The following is an 18,978-nucleotide window of genomic DNA, read 5'->3' as shown; positions in this document are numbered from 1 at the left end:
TACATGATTTCACTTCTTGTAAACCTAGTAACTACATCAATGAGTTTTTCTTTGAAAAGAGCACAATTATGGTTTTCCTCATAGGAATCCCTGGTATCCCATGATCCCTAGAATATATTTTTGATGTTCTCAACAAGCATAATCAGGCAGTCTGTTTTTTATTTTACTTTTGAAAAGTTAACATACAAAAAGTTGACTTTTGGCATATGTGTACAGAACTACAATTTTTAACAAATGTATAGATTTGTGGGACCACCACAACAATCAAGTCCCCCGATAACACTCGTTCATGCTATCCCTCTGGGGTTAAACCATCCCCAGCCCCCAGCAACCAGTTAGTTACCTGTCTTCCGCATGTACTTTCACCTCTTCCAGAATATCCTACACATGGACTCATTCTGTATGCAAACCTGACATCTGACATCTTTCACTCAGCACAATGCCTTTGAAACCCATCCAAGTGGTCCTCTGTATAAATCATTCAAACCTTTTTCATTGCTGAATTGTATTCCATTGTAGACATGTGCCATAGTTTATGCAGTAAGTGTTGGCTTCAAAAATTTCAACCAAATGATTTCCAAGGACCCAGGGAAAGATAAGTAAGTTTGAATACCATGAATGCTAAAAAGTTTAATATGACAGGGGCGCCCTGGGTGGCTCAGTCAGTTAAGTGTCTGACTCTTGATTTTGGCTCAGGTCATGATCTCAGGGTTGTGAGACTGAGCCTCTCATCCGGCTCTGCACTGGCCGTGGAGCCTGTTTAAGATTCTCTCTCTTCCTCTCCCTCTACTCCTCCCCACCCCACCACTTGTGCATACGTTCTCTCTCTCAAAAAAAAAAAAAAAGTTTAATATGACAAAACAGTCTAATTACTTAGAAACATTAAAAAATACAGCACCAACATCTTGGCATGAAACTTAGTATAATGTTAGCCATCTCTCACACGACTCTCACTGCTGCTTTTTGGATGAGTAGTTCGTGCTTTTGGTTTGGTTTTGTTTTTAATGACAGCGTTTGCACTGGTATTTCCATTCTACCTAAATAGAAATCGGTGGGAAGGTAATATATTTTGCATTCTCTTTAGATGAGAGTACTCCATCGGCAAGAATGCAAATTTATTAAAATTCAGCAGGATATGAGGCGATATTAGCATGGATGGGGCAATTATATAAAAAAGAAAATCTCCCCTACTCACCAAGGATCTTAAAAGCAAAACACTGATGAGAGTAAACATTTTCCTTTTGCATATGCTAAGTGTGATCTTGTACAAATATCACCTCCCATGTGGCTCCTCTGAAGGCTCTCACCATGAAGTACACACAGGAAGCCAAATTATCAGCCACTAAACAATCACTGGGTATTTAAACTTCAGTACAAGGAGACATAAACCCACATCCAGAAAAGCTAAATGAGTAAAACGCTGCCTGAGAAGAGCACTTCTACAGTCTCGGAAAAATACTCAAGAGTATGTCGGTATACCAAACAATGCATGTGATACATATGTACTTAATGACTGTACCCGCATCCAGGTTCCTGAGAATCAGAACACTCTGGATGACAGCATTCATAAACACAAAAATCTACAAGACGAAGGAAGTAGCAAAATGAGCAAAGGAGATGGGATGGCTAGACAGACCCCAAAGCAGAGCCTGGATATGGTGACAGAATCCAAACAACCCATATGGCCACGAGAGCACAAAATTAAGATGTCTGTTCAGAAAAATTCAGGTCTACCAAATGGCTGAGTCTATGCATATTAAATTTGTCCACAATTTTTCTAGAGGCTATTGATCATACAGTCAAGGGCTACCTATTTAGTTCCCCCCCCAAGCTCCCCCCAAGATTATTCTCTGTAAGTGATTACCCCGGAATAGTGATATGCAAAACAGAAGTCATACATGCATGTGTGTGTGCATGCATGTACATATATACCCTCTTCAATCACGTATTGGTATAAAGCAGTGGTCAGCAAAGTCCAACCCACCACCTGTTTTTTTTAGATAAGGTTTAAACTTTGAAACACAGCCCTACCTATTCATTTACATATTGTCTACGGCTGATCTCACAATACAGTATCAGGGCTGAGAAGTTGCAACAGAGGGTTGTGGGCCACAAAGCTAGACATTTTTTATTATCTGGCCCTTTGTGGAAAAAGTATAATCAACCTTTCTTTTCATGCTCAGTAATATGTGTCCACTGACCTTCCACACATTGTTTTCATGCTTGTTAGCAGTAGGTAGTTTAAAAGAAAAACAGTCCCCTTTACATTTGCTTAGTACTTTATAATTTACAAATACACACATGCTCCTATTAAGGGGCTCAGCGCTGTCATCCATATCACCAATTTACAAATAAGGAAGCCAAAGTGAAGAGGATAATTGGTTGCTGAAGAGAAACTAAAAAGTTAGGCCTTTACTTGGGTGTCCTGGGTCCTCCACTCTTTTCACTGTGCCCCAACTGTGCCCAGATCCAGGAGAATCCAAAATGAAAACACCCAGCTCTGTGCAGGGGTAGACAAGACTCAGGAATCAGAAAGACCTGATTTCGAATCCCACTTGTTCTACTTCCTAGCTTTGTGTCCTTGCAAAAATTTACTTAAAATTCAAGACATGGGAACATTTCCAAAAGGGCCAAAAAAGATACTTAGCTTACAGACTGTTAGGAGAAAAATTCATTCATTCAAAGGATATCTCTGGGCCAGACACTGTACTAGGCTACTTGTATGTAGACGGAGCCAAAGAGATGTGGTCCCATGAGATAGTACTCATATTATATGTAGCAGAGTTCCCTATATATAACCTCTCAAAAAGTGGTCCTGGTGTTGCTTTTCTATTAGTATTGCTATATTACTAGTATGATTATTATTAAGGCAGGCGATGTGTTTAGGAAGAATGGAGGAAAAAACTCAGTGAAGGTGGTCAATCACCCAAGTCCCTCCCTTCGTGCCGACCATCTCTTCCCCTCTGACACTTTTATCATGACAGAGATAGAGGGCTGGCTAATGAAGTCTCAGGACTGTGCCACCTCACCTCCCACACATGGCTCCTCAGCCTATGCATGCTTCCTCCAAGGCTCTCCTCCAAAGCAAAGCTTCCACTTACTGCTATTCGCAGTGTCCACAGCAGGTGTTACAAGTACCACCTATATACCACTGATCCCTGCCTGTGAGCAACACCAGTATTGAGCCCACAGGGCTCCTTCGTACCCCACTCTTTGGGACCCCATGTAGTCCTTACGGTCTCACAGGGTTGCCCGAAAGAACAGGAAAGCCTGCATGACTCAGCCTCCGACGTAATTCTCCTATCCCCATCGCCCTGCTATTCCTGAAACACACCAGGCACTGTCCTGCCTCCCTGGAGAGTGTGCGCTTCCTGTTCTCTCCTCTAGAGATGCTCTTTCTCCAGATACCACATGTCTGACTTCCTCGCCTCCTCAAGGTCTCTGGGTAAATGTGACCAACCCAGAAGAGGTCTTTCCAGACCACTCTGTTAAAAAATATACCACCCACCCCCCCGCCCCGAGCACTCCCAATCACCTTCTTTGCTTTGGTTTTCCTCCATTACACCTAGCCCTCTCTGAACACATCTGTAGCCTGCCCCTGTTGGGATCAGGATGAGATCTCCATGAGGAAGTGGATTTCTGTGTTTTGTTGATTGCTGTGTTCCTGGTGCCTAGAGCAGCATCCGCACATAGTAGGCACTCAACAGAGGAGAAAGGAGGGAGGGAAGCAGAAAAAAAGAGGCCAACCCCATGAAAGACCCTGGAATGTGGCTGGCATGCCTGGCTCACGGACTCCGTGATGGCGAGTAATGATTTTGGAGATAAATCACGAACAGTAATGAACACGTAATTGAAGGGTAGAGAAACTAAGGTACCCGTTGAGTTGTGCTACCTCTGGGTTATCTCCTCTGTACTGGTTTGTCACTGTGCTTCTCTGTGGTCACTCAACTGAAGCTCTGTGGTTGCCTAGTAGTGTTTCTGGAAACATCCCAATAAGGTACTTCTCCAAACCACTCAACTCATCTACATAAGCTAGCAACCAAAGCTGGTTATTTAAAACCCCAACTGCCAAATGAAATGTCAGGAAATCCCCCATGGGGGATTACATGGATGATGAGGTGGTGGGGGGCAATAATCCTCCCATTCAGGATTATTAGTTGCTGAGCATGATAATAAGGCCATTCAACCACTATAATTATCCTCGCCTTTAAAAGGGCACACAGCGGACACACAGAAATAACTATCTTCCTTTGAGGGGGCGTTAGGGTGGCTCAGTCAGTTGAGGGCCTGGCTCTTCATTTCGGCTCAGGTCATCTCAGTATGGTGGGATCGGGCCCTGCATCAAGGTTCTGTACTCAGCAGGGAGTCTCCTGGAGATTCTCTCTCTCTCTCTACTCCTCCCCCTGCTTGTGTGTGTATGCTCTCTCTCTCTCTCTAAAATAAATAAATCTTTAAAAAAAACCTCCCTTTGATTACCAACTTTTTTAGATCACCAGCTCTGAGTTATCACATTTCCAAACTCCTGATGTACACAGAGTTTTGTGCACAGGCTGTGGATACAGACAGTCCTAGATTTAGATCCTGGCTCTTACACTTACTAGCTTGACGACCTTAGATAAGCCATTAAAACTTCTGGGCCCTCATTTTGTTCTGGGAAATGTAATGATTAAAAACAACTATAATAACTCTAATAAATACAACCATAATCATAGGAGGGAGTCCATGTTAGGTGCTTATGCCTGCCACATATTTCTGGGCCTGACTGAAAGTGATAATCACACAGTTAATCAAATAATTGTCAATCAAAAAAAAGGGCGAGGTCATGCAAGAAAGCCTGGGTGAAAGTTTGGACTTGCCCTTGAGCCCTATGAAGGGAAGAGAGAGCCCGTCCCACAGGACTTTAAGAATCTTGGCTTCATGGCCTAGGCAGGTTAGCATGTGGGTATGGACGTCATTGGCCCAAGCAAACAAAGCGTGAGTATGTCAAGTTCTCACTTGGAGTTCAATCCCTATTGTGAGACGGATGGCATACCAGACACCATTCAGTGTAGAACTTATCCATTAGCCTTGTGTTCACAAAACAATCTCCTGATTCTATGTGACTTCTCACGTAGGCCAACTTCAGGGAGTCAATACACCCAACGAATTCTCCAAAGTACTTACAGGCCCTGCTTGCTCCACTTTAATGAAGCTGATGCTGATTATGATTCGACTTCCCAAATAACTTGACAATGACACAGTGAGCTGTTTATACCAAAATAAATATTAGAGTCTACATAGTATTTCATTTTCATTGCAAGTGAGTCACAATTTGTCATTTGTATCTTAGTATCATGGGTATTGGTTATCATGAGTTGGTCCTCTGAGCCAGATGGTCACTGGACAGTGAATACAGGTCTTGGAGGCTGGTGATCTTCTTAGAGTCATACTCAGTGACACCTTTGCCGACTACCCATTTGCCTTCCCTTCTCGACCCCCTCTACCTGTTCCAAATATTTTCTCCCTCTACAGATTTCTACAGAAAGCAAAGTAAGGTTAGCATTCAATGAGAGCAAAAGTGGGATGTTCAGTAAACAAAGGGAGGGTGATGATAGTGACTGTATAGTCGGGAAAACCCGGAGAGGGAAGGAGAATTTCAGCTGGGCCTTGAAGGATGAGAGGACTTCCGTAAGAGAAGAAGGGAGAAGACAGATGTGAGGCAGATCGATGGAGATTACAGAGCCCATGAGAAGCCAGGAAAGGGAAACAGTCAAACATGATTCACAGGTGTTTCACTGGGGCCACCAGGTGAATAACGGTGATGTTGCTGAGAAACAAGTCTGTACCTGTGAGGGCACTTGGGAGAGACAAAATTCTGTCAAAACAAGTTGAGATCAGGTTTCTGTGGACTATCCAGTATGGTATGAATCTCGGGCCCAAAAGAAAGTCTGGGGAATCCTATTCTCACAAATGCATCCTTTATTCTAAACCTACTTTCTTCCGTTTTGGTTTTAGGGCTGGTTGAAGCATCTACATTGAGACCATTCCAGGTTCCATGTGGCCTCTATGTTCTCACATCCCTTGTTCCTCTTCCCTCTTAATTTTCTTCCTTGCTTTCTCATTCCTTTTCCCCATTACCATAAGCCCGCACCTCACTTGATTGCTGACCCTGGCAGGACTGGAAAAAAACTGGAAGACATTCAGACAATACCATTATTTGAGGTCTTATCCTACTGCTGCAGGCTCAGCCTTGAAGTTGCCCTTGGACATAAAACATGTGAGACAAACATCAATGGGTACTCCGACCACAGATGTCCCTTTCTTTACCCCTCCCCACTCTGAAAAGCTACAAACAAAATCAGCTACACCAAGGCTACTCAGCAAACATCTGATTGTCCTTGTGGTACACCAGGCTTGTCACATGCCAACCCTTTCTTCCCTCATTGCTTCTCCCATCCCATGAAAGTGATTAGTAGCCTGTCCACTATTCATTAGGAAAAAAAAAAAAAGATGACCCATATCCTAGATACAGATTCACCAACCCTAAAACACACATGACATGGATTCACCAGGACTTCCACCCTCATTGAAAAAAAGGCAGAGAAGAACACATACAGATTTAAAGTTAGTATCGGACTTGGGCTGAAAAGTCTACACCTGTCTTAATCTCCCTGTTTTCAGTTAATATCATACAGAAAGTAAGTTCATTTACAGTATGTTTCTTTCAAAAAAACCCCAAACAATTAAACAAAAAAGTCTGATTTTAATGAAATCATAAACTGAAGAGAACTCACAATAAAGACACTAACAAAAACTATACTAAGCTGAATGCACACATTACTATCATTGATTTCCTCATACACAAACAGTGATTGAGTACATGCTATGTGTCAGGCACACAGCAAGGCCCTAAGAAAACAAAGACAAGTTAGACATGACTCCCCTAGACCTACCCATAGACCAAATTATACAGCCTAGTGGGGAAGATAAGCAAGGGAGTGGCTAACTTCCATGCCATGTAATAAACTCTAGATCCTCAGGTAGTGGGAGAAGCCTACCCAATATGGTGGAAGGGAGCTTAAAAGGCGGATAGGTACAGCAATGGATTTGACCACATGTGATCCTATAGGTCTGCAAACAGGCAAACAAGCAGATAAATGGCACTCAAGTGGCCATGGATCAGTCTGTTTCTACCCTGTACATCCTAGGACATGAAAAGAGAAGCAAAGGATTCATATTTGAAAAAGAAGTTTAGGGACACCTAGCTGGCTCAGTCGATGAATCACAGAATTCTTAATCTCAGGGTTGTGAGTCTGAGCCCCAGTTCAGTGCAGAGATTACTTAAAAATAAAATCTTAAAAAAAGAAGTTTGTGTTCTTTTAAATGGTGAATTAAAAAGGAAAATTATTTAAAATAACTGTATATTCCAAGATTTTTTGCATTTAGCCCAAAGAAGAGAAAGTAACCACTGCCAACCAGCCCCTCAGCACAGCGCACACTTCCCAGCATACATCACACCAAAAAGTTCCTCAAACCTCTACGTCAGGTGCAGCAAAATGCTCACCACCCCCCAAATACCCCACCCACACTTCAGGCCTGTGTCCGCCATATTTTCTCACCTATCAAATCTACACCAGCTTGCACAATGCCTCACATGAACGCCTGTCAGTCCTCATGCACTGATATCCTCCATCTACTAAGCTGCCAAGAGGCAAGGCCTAGATGTTTTACACAGACAGTTCCAGTATCTTCTTGCCTCTTATGCTGCCTTTAGAGCTATACAAAGCTATCTCTTAATACATCATAACTTGAAGGCAGGGTCACTTTCCTATCCATCTCTATTTCTAGTCGTAACCTTTATGGTACCTGAGTTGGAGTAGGTATTCAAATATTAAGTCAGCAAAACACTTCACAGCACTAACTTAAAAAAAAAAAAATTATTCTAGGGGCACCTGGATGGCTCAATCAGTTAAATGACTCTTGATTTCAGCTCAGGTCATGATCTCAGGGTCCTGGGATCAAGCCCTGCATGGGGATCCCCATTCAGTGGGGGGAATCTGCTTGTTCCTCTCCCTCTGTTCCTCCCTCCACGCTCACACTCACTCTCTCTCTCATAAATAAAAATATTTTTAAAAGTAATCTTAAAAAAATTATTCTAATCTGAGAGTGTTAGCCTATCAAAGCCTAGAAACCCACCCATTTTTTCTGATCATTTAATAATGTAACAAGAAGATAAAAGATTAATTTCAGTATCTAATTGTACACATTACCCCTTCACACTGAACTATGAATTATGAATGTCTAATAATTCACCTGATTTATATTCTGATTAGTATAAATACATATTTTAAATTTATAAGCAACAGTAAAAACCACAAAATTGTTATAAAAAGAACTTTATAAAGGTAAATGGTAAAGAAAAAGATAGGTTAAGTCACTTAATGGTTAATGGTGCCTTATCATGTTTCCGAAGGAATCTAGTCACAACATTCTCCAAATATCCATGATCCTTTCCATAATGACACCCAAATATATGACACAATTAAGTATAAATATATGACACACAATATGTGACACCCCAATATATGGCAGGTTTTGGTTCTGAAAGTAAAACCAAAAATCCTGGTTGAATACCCAGGTTTGTATGCAATTATAACAATAACCTGGAATCCCCACAAAAAAATTAACTTCTTCCCTCAAAACTACAACCTACTTTAGTGTCACTGATGGGGAATTAAAACAAAACAAAACAAAACAAAACTGATTAAACCAATCACCACGATTTAGTAATCCGGGGGCTGACTTTATATTAAATTCATTCTAGAAATACAAGATTTGTCTCATAATTGTATTTGACTCTTTTATCTTACCGAAATACTAAAGCTTTGTAAAATCAATGAATCCATAAGAATTTGCATCCTTCAGTTCCTGTCTTTTTGTTTTTTTAGAGAATGCAAGTGAGGCTGTACACAGGCAAATGTGCACATGTGTGCAAAAGCACATACAAATGCACACACATACATGTGAAATAGGAGCAAGTTCAAACTCTCTGACAGTCAAAGGGAAACACACATTCATACATTTCTTAGGAATATTAACATGCATTTTTGTCTACTATGGGATTGAGCAGTGGTGGAGACACACACACACACACACACACACACACACTTAAAGCAAAATGTTTGAGGAAAAGTTATGCTTTTAATTTCTTTGCCAGGGAGATGGAAAAAGGAAAACTCATCCAATAGGGCTTTTAATGTCTTAAAGTATCCCAGAGAGGTTATTTGTAAGAGTTTTAAAAATGCATAGAGGTCAACCCTAAAACGAATGGGAACAGTGGGTGCAATCAATATTACTTGAATTTAAATTCTTATAAATGACATTCTCTCCATCCAAGCTAACCACAAAAATAACTCTTAACCAAATTTTCCAAGGGCAATGAGTACACTTAGAAAGGAGAAAAACAGAAAAAGGAACAGGAAAGTGTCGAGCCCTGGTCTCACCTCTGGCTCTTCCAGTGCATCCTCTTCAACAGGAGTTTTCTGGAGCAGATCCAAGATGCCATTGCTGGAAGGCCTCCTGTCCTCGGCGGGAGAAGCATAGGCCTCCTCCGAGTCTGTTTCCACCACGTGGAGGTGGCCTGCTTCTTCCTGGCTCCAATCCAATTCTTCTTCAGACTGTTTCAAGGAGTTACTGCTGCTCTTGGGAAAGATCCCTGCTGTCGACAGGCTGCTGGGCACCGAGGTGTAGGATGACTGGGGCCCAGAGTAAGGCCGCCCCTCCAGGGCCAAGGCCTCGGCCTCCAGGAGGTCAGGGACAGAGAGGCTGAGGCGGCGGTCCAGAGAACGCCTTGCTCGTAAGTCTAGGGGCTTGTTGGGGTTCTTTTTCACCCTCTTCTTGCTCAGGTTGATTAACAAAGGCCTGGTCCGCTGTTTCAAAGAGCCCCAGACAGATGGTTTATCCATATCCATGACTGCATAAAGACCCAGCAAGTCACTCCATGAGAGAGCGCCTCTCTACAGGAAACAATTCTGTGGCTCCTAGAAAACACAATATAAGGAAAGAGAACATAAATGAGACTTCTCAGCAGTATCCAAGTACATCAAAGTGTAAAAGATGACTTAAGTCTCACACTTTCCACTAAGTGACCAAACATTCGATTGGTAATCTCTACAAATATTTTTTTAAGCATTTTTAAGAAACTGAATTTTTCAGATTTTTATCAGAGTAGTTACAGAAAAATTCTAGTAATGAATGGAACTATGAGGTTGATGCAAAAAGAATGTTTCATAAGAAGACTGCTTTCTCTGACTTAGTTCACTCAGCGTAATGTCCTCCCTCTGGTTCAGCCATGTTGTTGCAAATGGCAGGATTTCCTATTTATATGGCTAACTCATATTCCATTGTTTATATACCTCACATTTTTTTAAAGATTTTATTTATTAATTTGAGAGAGCGAGAATGACAGAGAGAGAGAGAGAGCACATGGGGGGGGGTCAGAGGGAGAAGCAGACTCCCTGCTGAGCAGGGAGCCCGATGCAGGACTCGATCCCAGGACTCCAGGATCATGACCTGAGCTGAAGGCAGTCGCTTAACCAACTGAGCCACCCAGGTGCCTCTACCTCACATTTTTTAATCCATTCATCCCTCAGTAACCACTTAAATTGTTTCCTTATTTTGGCTACTGTGAATAATGCTGTAGTGAACAAGGGAGTGAGGAAATGCTGATCTCATTTTGGGAGGATATATATACCCAGAACCATAGGATACTTCTAGTTTTAGTCTTTCGATTGTTCTCCATGTGTCTGTATCAGTTTACCTTCCTACCAATAGTGCACAAGGGCTTTCTTTCTTCCACGTCTTCACCAAAACCTGTGATCTCTTATTGGGTTTTGTTTTGTTTTTTGTGTTATGTTAGTCACCATACAGTACATCATTAGTTTTTGATGTAGTGTTCCATGATTCATTGTTTGCATATAACACTCAGTGCTCAATGATAGCCATGTATAGTTGAAATTTGCTAAGAGAATAGATCTTCCACACATACACACAATAGTAACTTTGTGAGGTGATGGATATGTTAATTAACTTGATTGTGGTACTCATTTCATAATACAGATATAATTAAATCATGCTGTATACCCTAAATATACATACATACATATACATACACACACACACACACACACACACACACATAATTTCTACACATACAATATTTGTTTCCTGAGTTAAACTTGGGGAAAAAAAAGACTACTTTCTTATGTCCTATCCAGGGAAAGCAGAGCCAAAAATTACTACCACAATAACAGCATCTTTAATCAGTATTATCAAATAACTGGTACCTTTTAATGTCTGAACCAGGGTAGGCAAACAGTTTCTGTATTAGACCAGTTAGTAAATATTTTAAACTTTACAGGCCACATGGTGTGTCACAATTATCAATTCTGCTGTTTTGGCACCAAAGGAGACATGGACAACACCTGAATCAGTGTGGCTGTGTTCCAATAAAACATTATTTACAAAAATGCAGCAGACTGAAGTTGGACAATTCCTGCTTTAAACTTACCATCTTCCTTTCCAGCATAACAGGTACATTTTGAAGGACAAACACATACTCATGTCAACAAAAATTCCACCTGATATCTTAAAACTTTATAGTAAAATAAGGTTGACTAAAGAGAAAAGCATTTATAGAAGTAAGAGATCTGTTCATGTTGCAATGTACCAAGTCAGAAAAATTGACAAAACTATAAGGGAAATCTCAAGAAATGCAAGCTTCAGAGCCTTAGCTTGAGAATGTATGATTGAAAAGTGTTCCCCACAAAGAGCTCCCATGAATGACAGGAATGCTTCACAAATACGTATGTAATTATACAGAGTGGTAAATGCTATGCAGGAAAGTGGGTAATTTGACATATTACAGATTGGACTCATTAAGTATCAAATCAAAGTCAAATGTGATGCAAAAGAATTAAATTGACCACTTTCTTTCATCATCCACAAAAATAAACTCAAAGTGGATTAAAGACCTCAGTGTGAGACCTGAAACCATAAAAACCCTAGAAGACAGCACAGGCAGTAATCTTTTTGACATTGGACATAGCAATATTTTTCTAGTTATGTCACCTGAGGCAAGGGAAATAAAAGCAAAAAGAAACTATTGGGACTATATCAAAATAAAAATCTTCTGCACAGTGAAGGAAACAATCGACAAAACTAAAAGGCAACCTGCTGAGTGGGAGAAGATATTTGAAAATGATGTATCTGATAAAGGGTTAGTATCCAAAATATATAAAGAACTTATATAACTCATCGCCCAGAGAACAAATAATCCAATGAAAAATGGGCAAAAGACATGAACAGATATTTCTCCAAAGATACCCAGATGGCCAACAGACACATGAAAAGATGCTCAACATCACTCATCATCAGGGAAATGGAAATCAAAACTACAATGATATATCACCTCACACCTGTCAGAATGGCTAAAATCAAAACACAAGAAACAAGTATTGGCAAAGATGTGGAGAAAAAGGAACCCTCATGCACTACTGGTGGGAATGCAAATTGACGCAGCCACTGTGGAAAACAGCATGGAGGCTCCTAAAAAATTAAAAATAGATCTACCCTTTGATCCAGGAATTGCACTACTGGGTATTTACCCAAAGAATACAAAAACAGTAATTCAAAGGGATACATGCACCCCTATATTTATTGCAGCATTATTTATAATAGCCAAACTATGGAAGCAGCCCATATGTCCAAGAGGAGATGAATGGATAAAGATACACACACACACACACACAATGTAATATTATTCAATCACAAAGAAGAAAATTTTGCCATTTGGAACAATATGGATAGAGCTACAGAGTACAATCCTAAATGAAATAATTTAGAAAAAGACAAATACCATATGATCTCATTCATATGTGCAATTTAAGAAACCAATGATCAAAGGAAAGAGAGAAAGAGAGAGAGAGAAAAAAACCAAGAGAACAAACTGATGAGAGAAACCAAGAGAACAAACTGATGGTTACCAGAGGGGAGGTGTGTGGGTAGATGGGGAAAACAGGGGGTAGGGATTAAAGAGTACACTTATCATAATGAAAACTAATAAAAAAATTTTTTTAAAAAGAAAATTATCTGAAGGTCTTAGGAGTATAATCCAAAAAAAAAAAAAAATCAAATTTGAAGAAATAAACCATATTCTAGGTGTCAAGTAGCTCATAGTAGATCCTTCCAATATGAAAAAGAATAGCAGGGTTAGGTAATTCTGATCTGGCCTGTACTTACATTGCCATGTTTGGCTGAGGATAAAATAGGCCAAGAGCCACAAGAAAACACATTTTCTAAAATCAAGGACTCCAAGCCATTTGTACCCAGCCCTATCCTACTCTAGGGCAGGATATTTAGTCATTGGGAAGTCACTGCATTTTGAAGAGCAGCACTATGGAAGTCTACAGCTTTTGCTCGATCACTGGATGACCACCAGTCTAGGCGACAGCTTCTTCCGGGATGAAATGCGTATCTTCCGAAGGTAATGCAGAGATGAAGAGCTTGGGTTCCAGAGACTGATTTCATGATTTGGAATTTTGCTTTGCCACATTTTACTTAGATGTACTATTAGGGGCAAGTCATTGTAGTAAGCCTCAATTTCCTCACCTATTCAACGGAGATTATAATATCTAGTGTGCAAACCAAATGAGACAAGGCGTAAGGCAGTGTCAAATGCAGAGAAAGTATTCAGTCAGGAAAAGCTATTTTTTATCATTATTGATACTGTTGTCATAATTTCCAATTCTGATATCTTAATTTATTCAAGAGCTCTGTACCTCATTATTATTTGCATTTTACAGAACTAAACCATAACTAACTACTTCATTGGCCTCTTGTGAGGACTGAATGAATTAGTCTATATAAAGTGGTTAGGACAGTTCTTGGCACAGAGTAAATATTTAAGATAACGTTAGCTAGTTTTTAAATTATTATTTCACTTATTTCACACTGAGTCGTTCCAGATTTGAAAATATTTTACCACTTTTCCCTGCTTTGTAAAATCTAAACATAAACTTGTATTTCACATTACCAAGACACAAATACATTATTTCACATCTCATAGCTTAACTTGCAAATATGCTAAAAAGGATTGCTTCTTCTATATTCATTTAGAAATATTTTAGTCAATTAGCATTTAAGGGAGTGTTATATAAGTGTTTATTAGATCTAGTTGATGGTTCAATTCCTCTATACTCTTGATTTTCTTTCTACTAGTATTACCTAGAGAGAAATGCTGGGTCTCTCAATTATATCTGTGAATTTGTATATTTCTCCTTTAGTTCTATCAGGTTTTGCTTCTGTATTTTGAAGTTTTGTTATTTGTATACGTTCATAATTGTTATATCTCCTTGCTGTTTAAATCCAATCTGACAGACTCTTTCAGTTGGTTTGTTTAGACCATTTACATTTAACTTAATAATTGATGTTTGTATTATATGAAGGTTTCTCAATGTATTTGTTTCCACTGTTTTTTATTCTTCTGTTTCTGTTCCTTGTTTTTCCTTCCTTTGCTTTTTTTAGTGTTCATTTTAATTCATCAATTGTGATTTTGTCTATATTTCTTTTTATAAAATTCCTATCAGACAAGGTTTTACTTTGATTTCAATCATGAACCATATTTGAAATAATTCAAGAAGAGAAGAACGGCCTATTACATTTACCATTTCCTCTGTTCTTAATATTCCAAATTTCTCATATCAGTTCCCATCAGTCTAAGAAATTTCCTTAACTAGTTATTTTATAGCAAGTCTGTTGACTCCAAATTCTCTTGGTTTTACTTGATATGAGAAGATCTTCATTTCACATTCAAGGATATTATCAATGAATCCTGGACTCTGCACTTTTATTTCAGCACTTTAAAAATGGTAAGACATTTCCTCTGGCCTCCATGATTTCCACTGAGAAATCTGTCATTTGAATCACTGTCTCCTATAGATAAGGTGTCACTTTTTCTATGTTTTCAAAATTTTGTCATCAGTTTTAAACAGTTATGATATGCCTGGGTGTGTATCCTTTGGGTTTATCTTGTTTGGGGTAGCTTAGCTTCTTGAATCTATAAGGTTATATCTTTTGTCAAACTTGGGAATTTTACAGACATTATTTCTTGGAATGCTTCTTAGCCACACTCTTTCTCTTTTCCTTCTGGTACTCCAATAATATAAACATTATGTCTTTTGTTAATTGTCCAACAGTCCAAGGGTCTCATTTCAATATTTTTCATTCTCCTCTCCATTGTTCACACTGTATCATTTTTATTGATTTATTTTCAGGTTTACTGATTCTTTCCTCTGTTATCTCCATTTTGTTACTGACTTTATATATAGTAAGGAATGTGGGTGTGGGTAGGAGAGGGCAAGGTGGAGAGACTACTGTACTTTTCAGTCCTAAAGTTTTTATTTGGTTCTACTTCATATCTCCTATTTCTTTACAGGTACATTTCACTTTACCTTTTATTTCAGAATTCATGATTATTCACTGGAGCATTTTTATAACAGCTGCTTTAAAGTTATATTTTCATTGTCATCCATTGTCTTTTCCCATGTGATTTGAGAATTTTGTAGTTCTTTATATTCCAACATGGATTATATCCTAGACATTCTGAATATTCTTATAAAATCTTGTGCCTTATTTAAATCTATGGAGAATGTTGATATTATTGTTTTGCCAGGCATTTGATTTGATTACCTTCTCACCACAAATTCCAACCCATATTCTGTGGGCGACGTCAGTGTTGTCTTCAAAAGCTAGGAAGGGCCATTCAAATCTGCCCAGGGTGCACACCATGTAGAAGTTACTGAGACTTACATGGAATTCTATTCATTAACTACATTCTCAAAGTAGATGATAGACTAATCATGATCAGATGCATGAATGTGCAGGTTGTAGTGAGTTCAGAAATTCACAAATGTTATGGAATCATTTCCTGAGCTCCTCCTCTCAGATGTCTCCCCTAATACTCTCTGGTATACCCTGGAATGCCCCTTTTCAATCCTCTAATCAGAAACAACCTGCTTCTGTGATGCCACCAGAGTAGTGGGAGGATTGAGACATACTAAAACAAACAAAATAAACAAATAAAAGGAAAAGGAAAAAAAAGCAACGATTTAGCCCTGCCCTCAAAATTACAGCTTCACAAAATAGGAACGACAACCCCCTCACTCATTGCTTTGGCTCCTGCTGTTTCCCACTGTCAGCTGCTTCTGTGGCTATTGTCTTTGCCACAAGATTGCCAGGGCATGACAAAATAGAGAGAAGGGAGACAAAAAGATGGGGGATTTCTCCCTTCTCTCTGAACTTTAGGGCTTCTCTTTTCTATTCCTTGAGCCAGAACTAGAGGGTGTCTCTTGGCGCTTTCTCTGTCTGCTTCCAATACTGACACTTAGATTTTGTTTTTATTGTTTAAATTTTAAGTAGGCTCCACGCCCAACATGGGGTTTGAACTCACAACTCCAAGATCAAGAGTCGCATGTTCTACAGCCAGCCAGGTGCCCCTCGACACTGACTCCTAGACTGTGGACTGCACTGAATTCAGGCAGGGGGCTTAGCAGAGAGGTTGAAATGGTAAACTCACCTCGAGTTCAGTGATATTTCGATTGTGGTGTCTTCCCTCATCTACATGCTGGTATTTACTTTTCAGAAGCCTCAACTAGCTTCACCAAACATTCTGCCCTGGCTTCGTACTTGTGTTCCGTGAGGGAAAAAGGTTAGAGTGGTTTTACTCCATTTTACCCGAAACCTGAACTCTCTTAGTGAATTTTGCGAAATCATTCCAACCATAATTTCCCCCCAAGTGTGCAAGTAGTACAGAACAAGATGTACAGAACTACAAATATATAAATACCAAAACATGTGCCCAGAAGAAAAAAGTGTTCTTAAAGGTGTGCATAAAGCTAATACACTGTTGGACTGTGGTCTCTTTGATGCTTGAAAGCATTGTCCCTCCAATGATGCACTCCTCTGAATAAAGAAAAGTCTAAAGAAAGAATAAATTCAAGAAACAGGTTTGATGAAAAAGCTGGTGAGATACATATAACTATCTGGATATTCAGTTTTCCTCTCCTTAAAGAATATTAAAAAACAAACTTAAACATATTTGTTCCATTTTCTACTAGAACATACATCCATAGGTTATCATCATAATATCCAAAGAGTTCAAAGTTAAAATGTGACCCATGCTCTGCCAAGCAACAGCACTAGAAGCAGAATCTCTTCACAAAACAAGATACCTGTGTTACTCAACCTGGTCAACTTCAGCTTTCATTTATTGAACGAAAAGAACATTCTGCTTCTTCAAACCACTGACGGCAGGATAAGGTCTTCACAGGAAACGGCCCCAAGCCAAGAAGTCTACTGGAAGTTTCATTTATTATGGTTTAAACCCAGACATCCTCCCCAGCTGGCTGCTAGCAACTAGACAAATGGAAAAAGAACAGCAAACCTTTTAAATGCCAGCCCCAAAGTATCTGATTGAACCTGCACCACAACCATTATGTGAGTAAGAAACACAAAGGAGGAAAGAGGTCTGAGAATGACAAGAGTGTAAGTGATTATTATGCACATTATTCGATAACACTGATGGGGACTGTGCTTCTCAAAATTCTCTCTTAGCGTAAATATGAAGAAAAGGGTTTGTTTTCACAATCTAAATATCAAATGACAGAGCAAGTAGTTACAACTAGTCAGACTGTGTCATTACTATCTTTGTAGTTAATCATTATGATATTTTTTATCACTAGTAGAAAGAAAATTTCATATCACATCCTGTTAAAATGGGGGGAAGAAAAATTTAAACTACATTCAATAAAAGTGAAACTCTGATGGCATGCAGTCATCCTATGGGAAAGCATAAAGGCAAATGATATTCTATGGAAGGATTATTTAGCATTCTGATAGAACAGGGATAAGACTCTCTACATCTAACTATATTTAATTGTGCTTGTAGTAGAAACAAGTTCCCCACCACAAAAACGTCATCTAAAGGAGACTGTCCTTAATAGAAAGGTCTCTCCAGGTAAGTTTCATATAAGAAACAGAAAATGCATCTGCTTTTAAAATAAATCTGTTTTTTCCCCTAAAAATGCAGGTTCCCAATCAGTCATTCAACATGCTACTAAATTTGTAATCCAACTGAGGGAGAAGAGATTATTCTACATATTAGACATATTATTAAACATAATATAGGGACAGAAACCCCTCCAAAATTAAGATCAACCAAAAGGACTGGATGCATTTTGTAATCCCACTACATATGTTCTTGGAAACAAACAAAATGTATTAACAGAGAAGCAGTTCCTGTCTCCTCTGGTTAACGCCATACTCTGCCCCACTGCTAGTCTCTTTAGAATCTCATCTATAGAAAATGGTCCCAGAATTGCTCCTCTCTTTATCAATCATTCATAATTCATACTCCACTTGGGAGAGGATTGGAGGAAAGGAGAAGGGCTGAGGTTTCTGAAGCATTCAGATCCCTGGACTTATACTCTTATTCCAACCTCTGATAGGATAACCACAATTTCTCTCTCTCTGTCTGAAATGACCAGAATGAGTTTAACAAAAGGTATACATGATTTTTAAACAAGCCCTGACGAGTTAATATTCCATTCAACAAAAGAATAAAATAATTGTGCAGATAAACACGATTAACAGGTCTTAATCCTGCTTGCAAGGTTAGTCCTTGGCTGGTATCTGGGAACCTAAGTTTTTGGAAGGTTTCCAATCACCCTAACTGACAAGGACTCATTGTGAGAGTCAGAGTGACTCATTGTGCCTAAATTGTACATGCAAACAATTTATGCTGAATACCTGCTTTCCTTCTAAGACACTGGAATTTTCGTCCATGCTAAAGGGTACCTATGTGACCAGTTCCCAATAAAAACCCAATGGAAAACAATTCTCTAATGAGCATCCCTGGTCGACAACATATCACACGTGTTGTCA

The 18,978-nt window shown here is 39.3% G+C and overlaps 1 protein-coding gene across 7 annotated transcripts in view; it reads right to left on the bottom strand.

Annotated features, from left to right (window-relative positions):
- The window catches only part of MCTP2 (multiple C2 and transmembrane domain containing 2), a 237,219-nt gene that overhangs the window by 175,998 nt on the left and 42,243 nt on the right, over positions 1-18,978 (bottom strand). For all 7 annotated transcript variants that reach the window (XM_088024958.1, XM_088024960.1, XM_088024959.1 and 4 more), the window contains one exon: positions 9,483-10,019. In XM_088024958.1, the coding sequence (XP_087881084.1) occupies positions 9,483-9,950 (468 nt within the window). In that variant the 5' untranslated portion in view covers positions 9,951-10,019. The remainder of the gene's footprint in view (positions 1-9,482; positions 10,020-18,978) is intronic.

This window comes from Eumetopias jubatus, unplaced genomic scaffold (genome assembly GCF_037043125.1).
Source record: "Eumetopias jubatus isolate StellerSeaLion01/CBP00866 unplaced genomic scaffold, mEumJub1_p1.0 scaffold_7, whole genome shotgun sequence".
Lineage (NCBI taxonomy): Eukaryota > Metazoa > Chordata > Mammalia > Carnivora > Otariidae > Eumetopias > Eumetopias jubatus.
The sequence above is the reverse complement of the archived record's forward strand: the minus strand, read 5'-3'. Positions and strand labels throughout refer to the sequence as shown.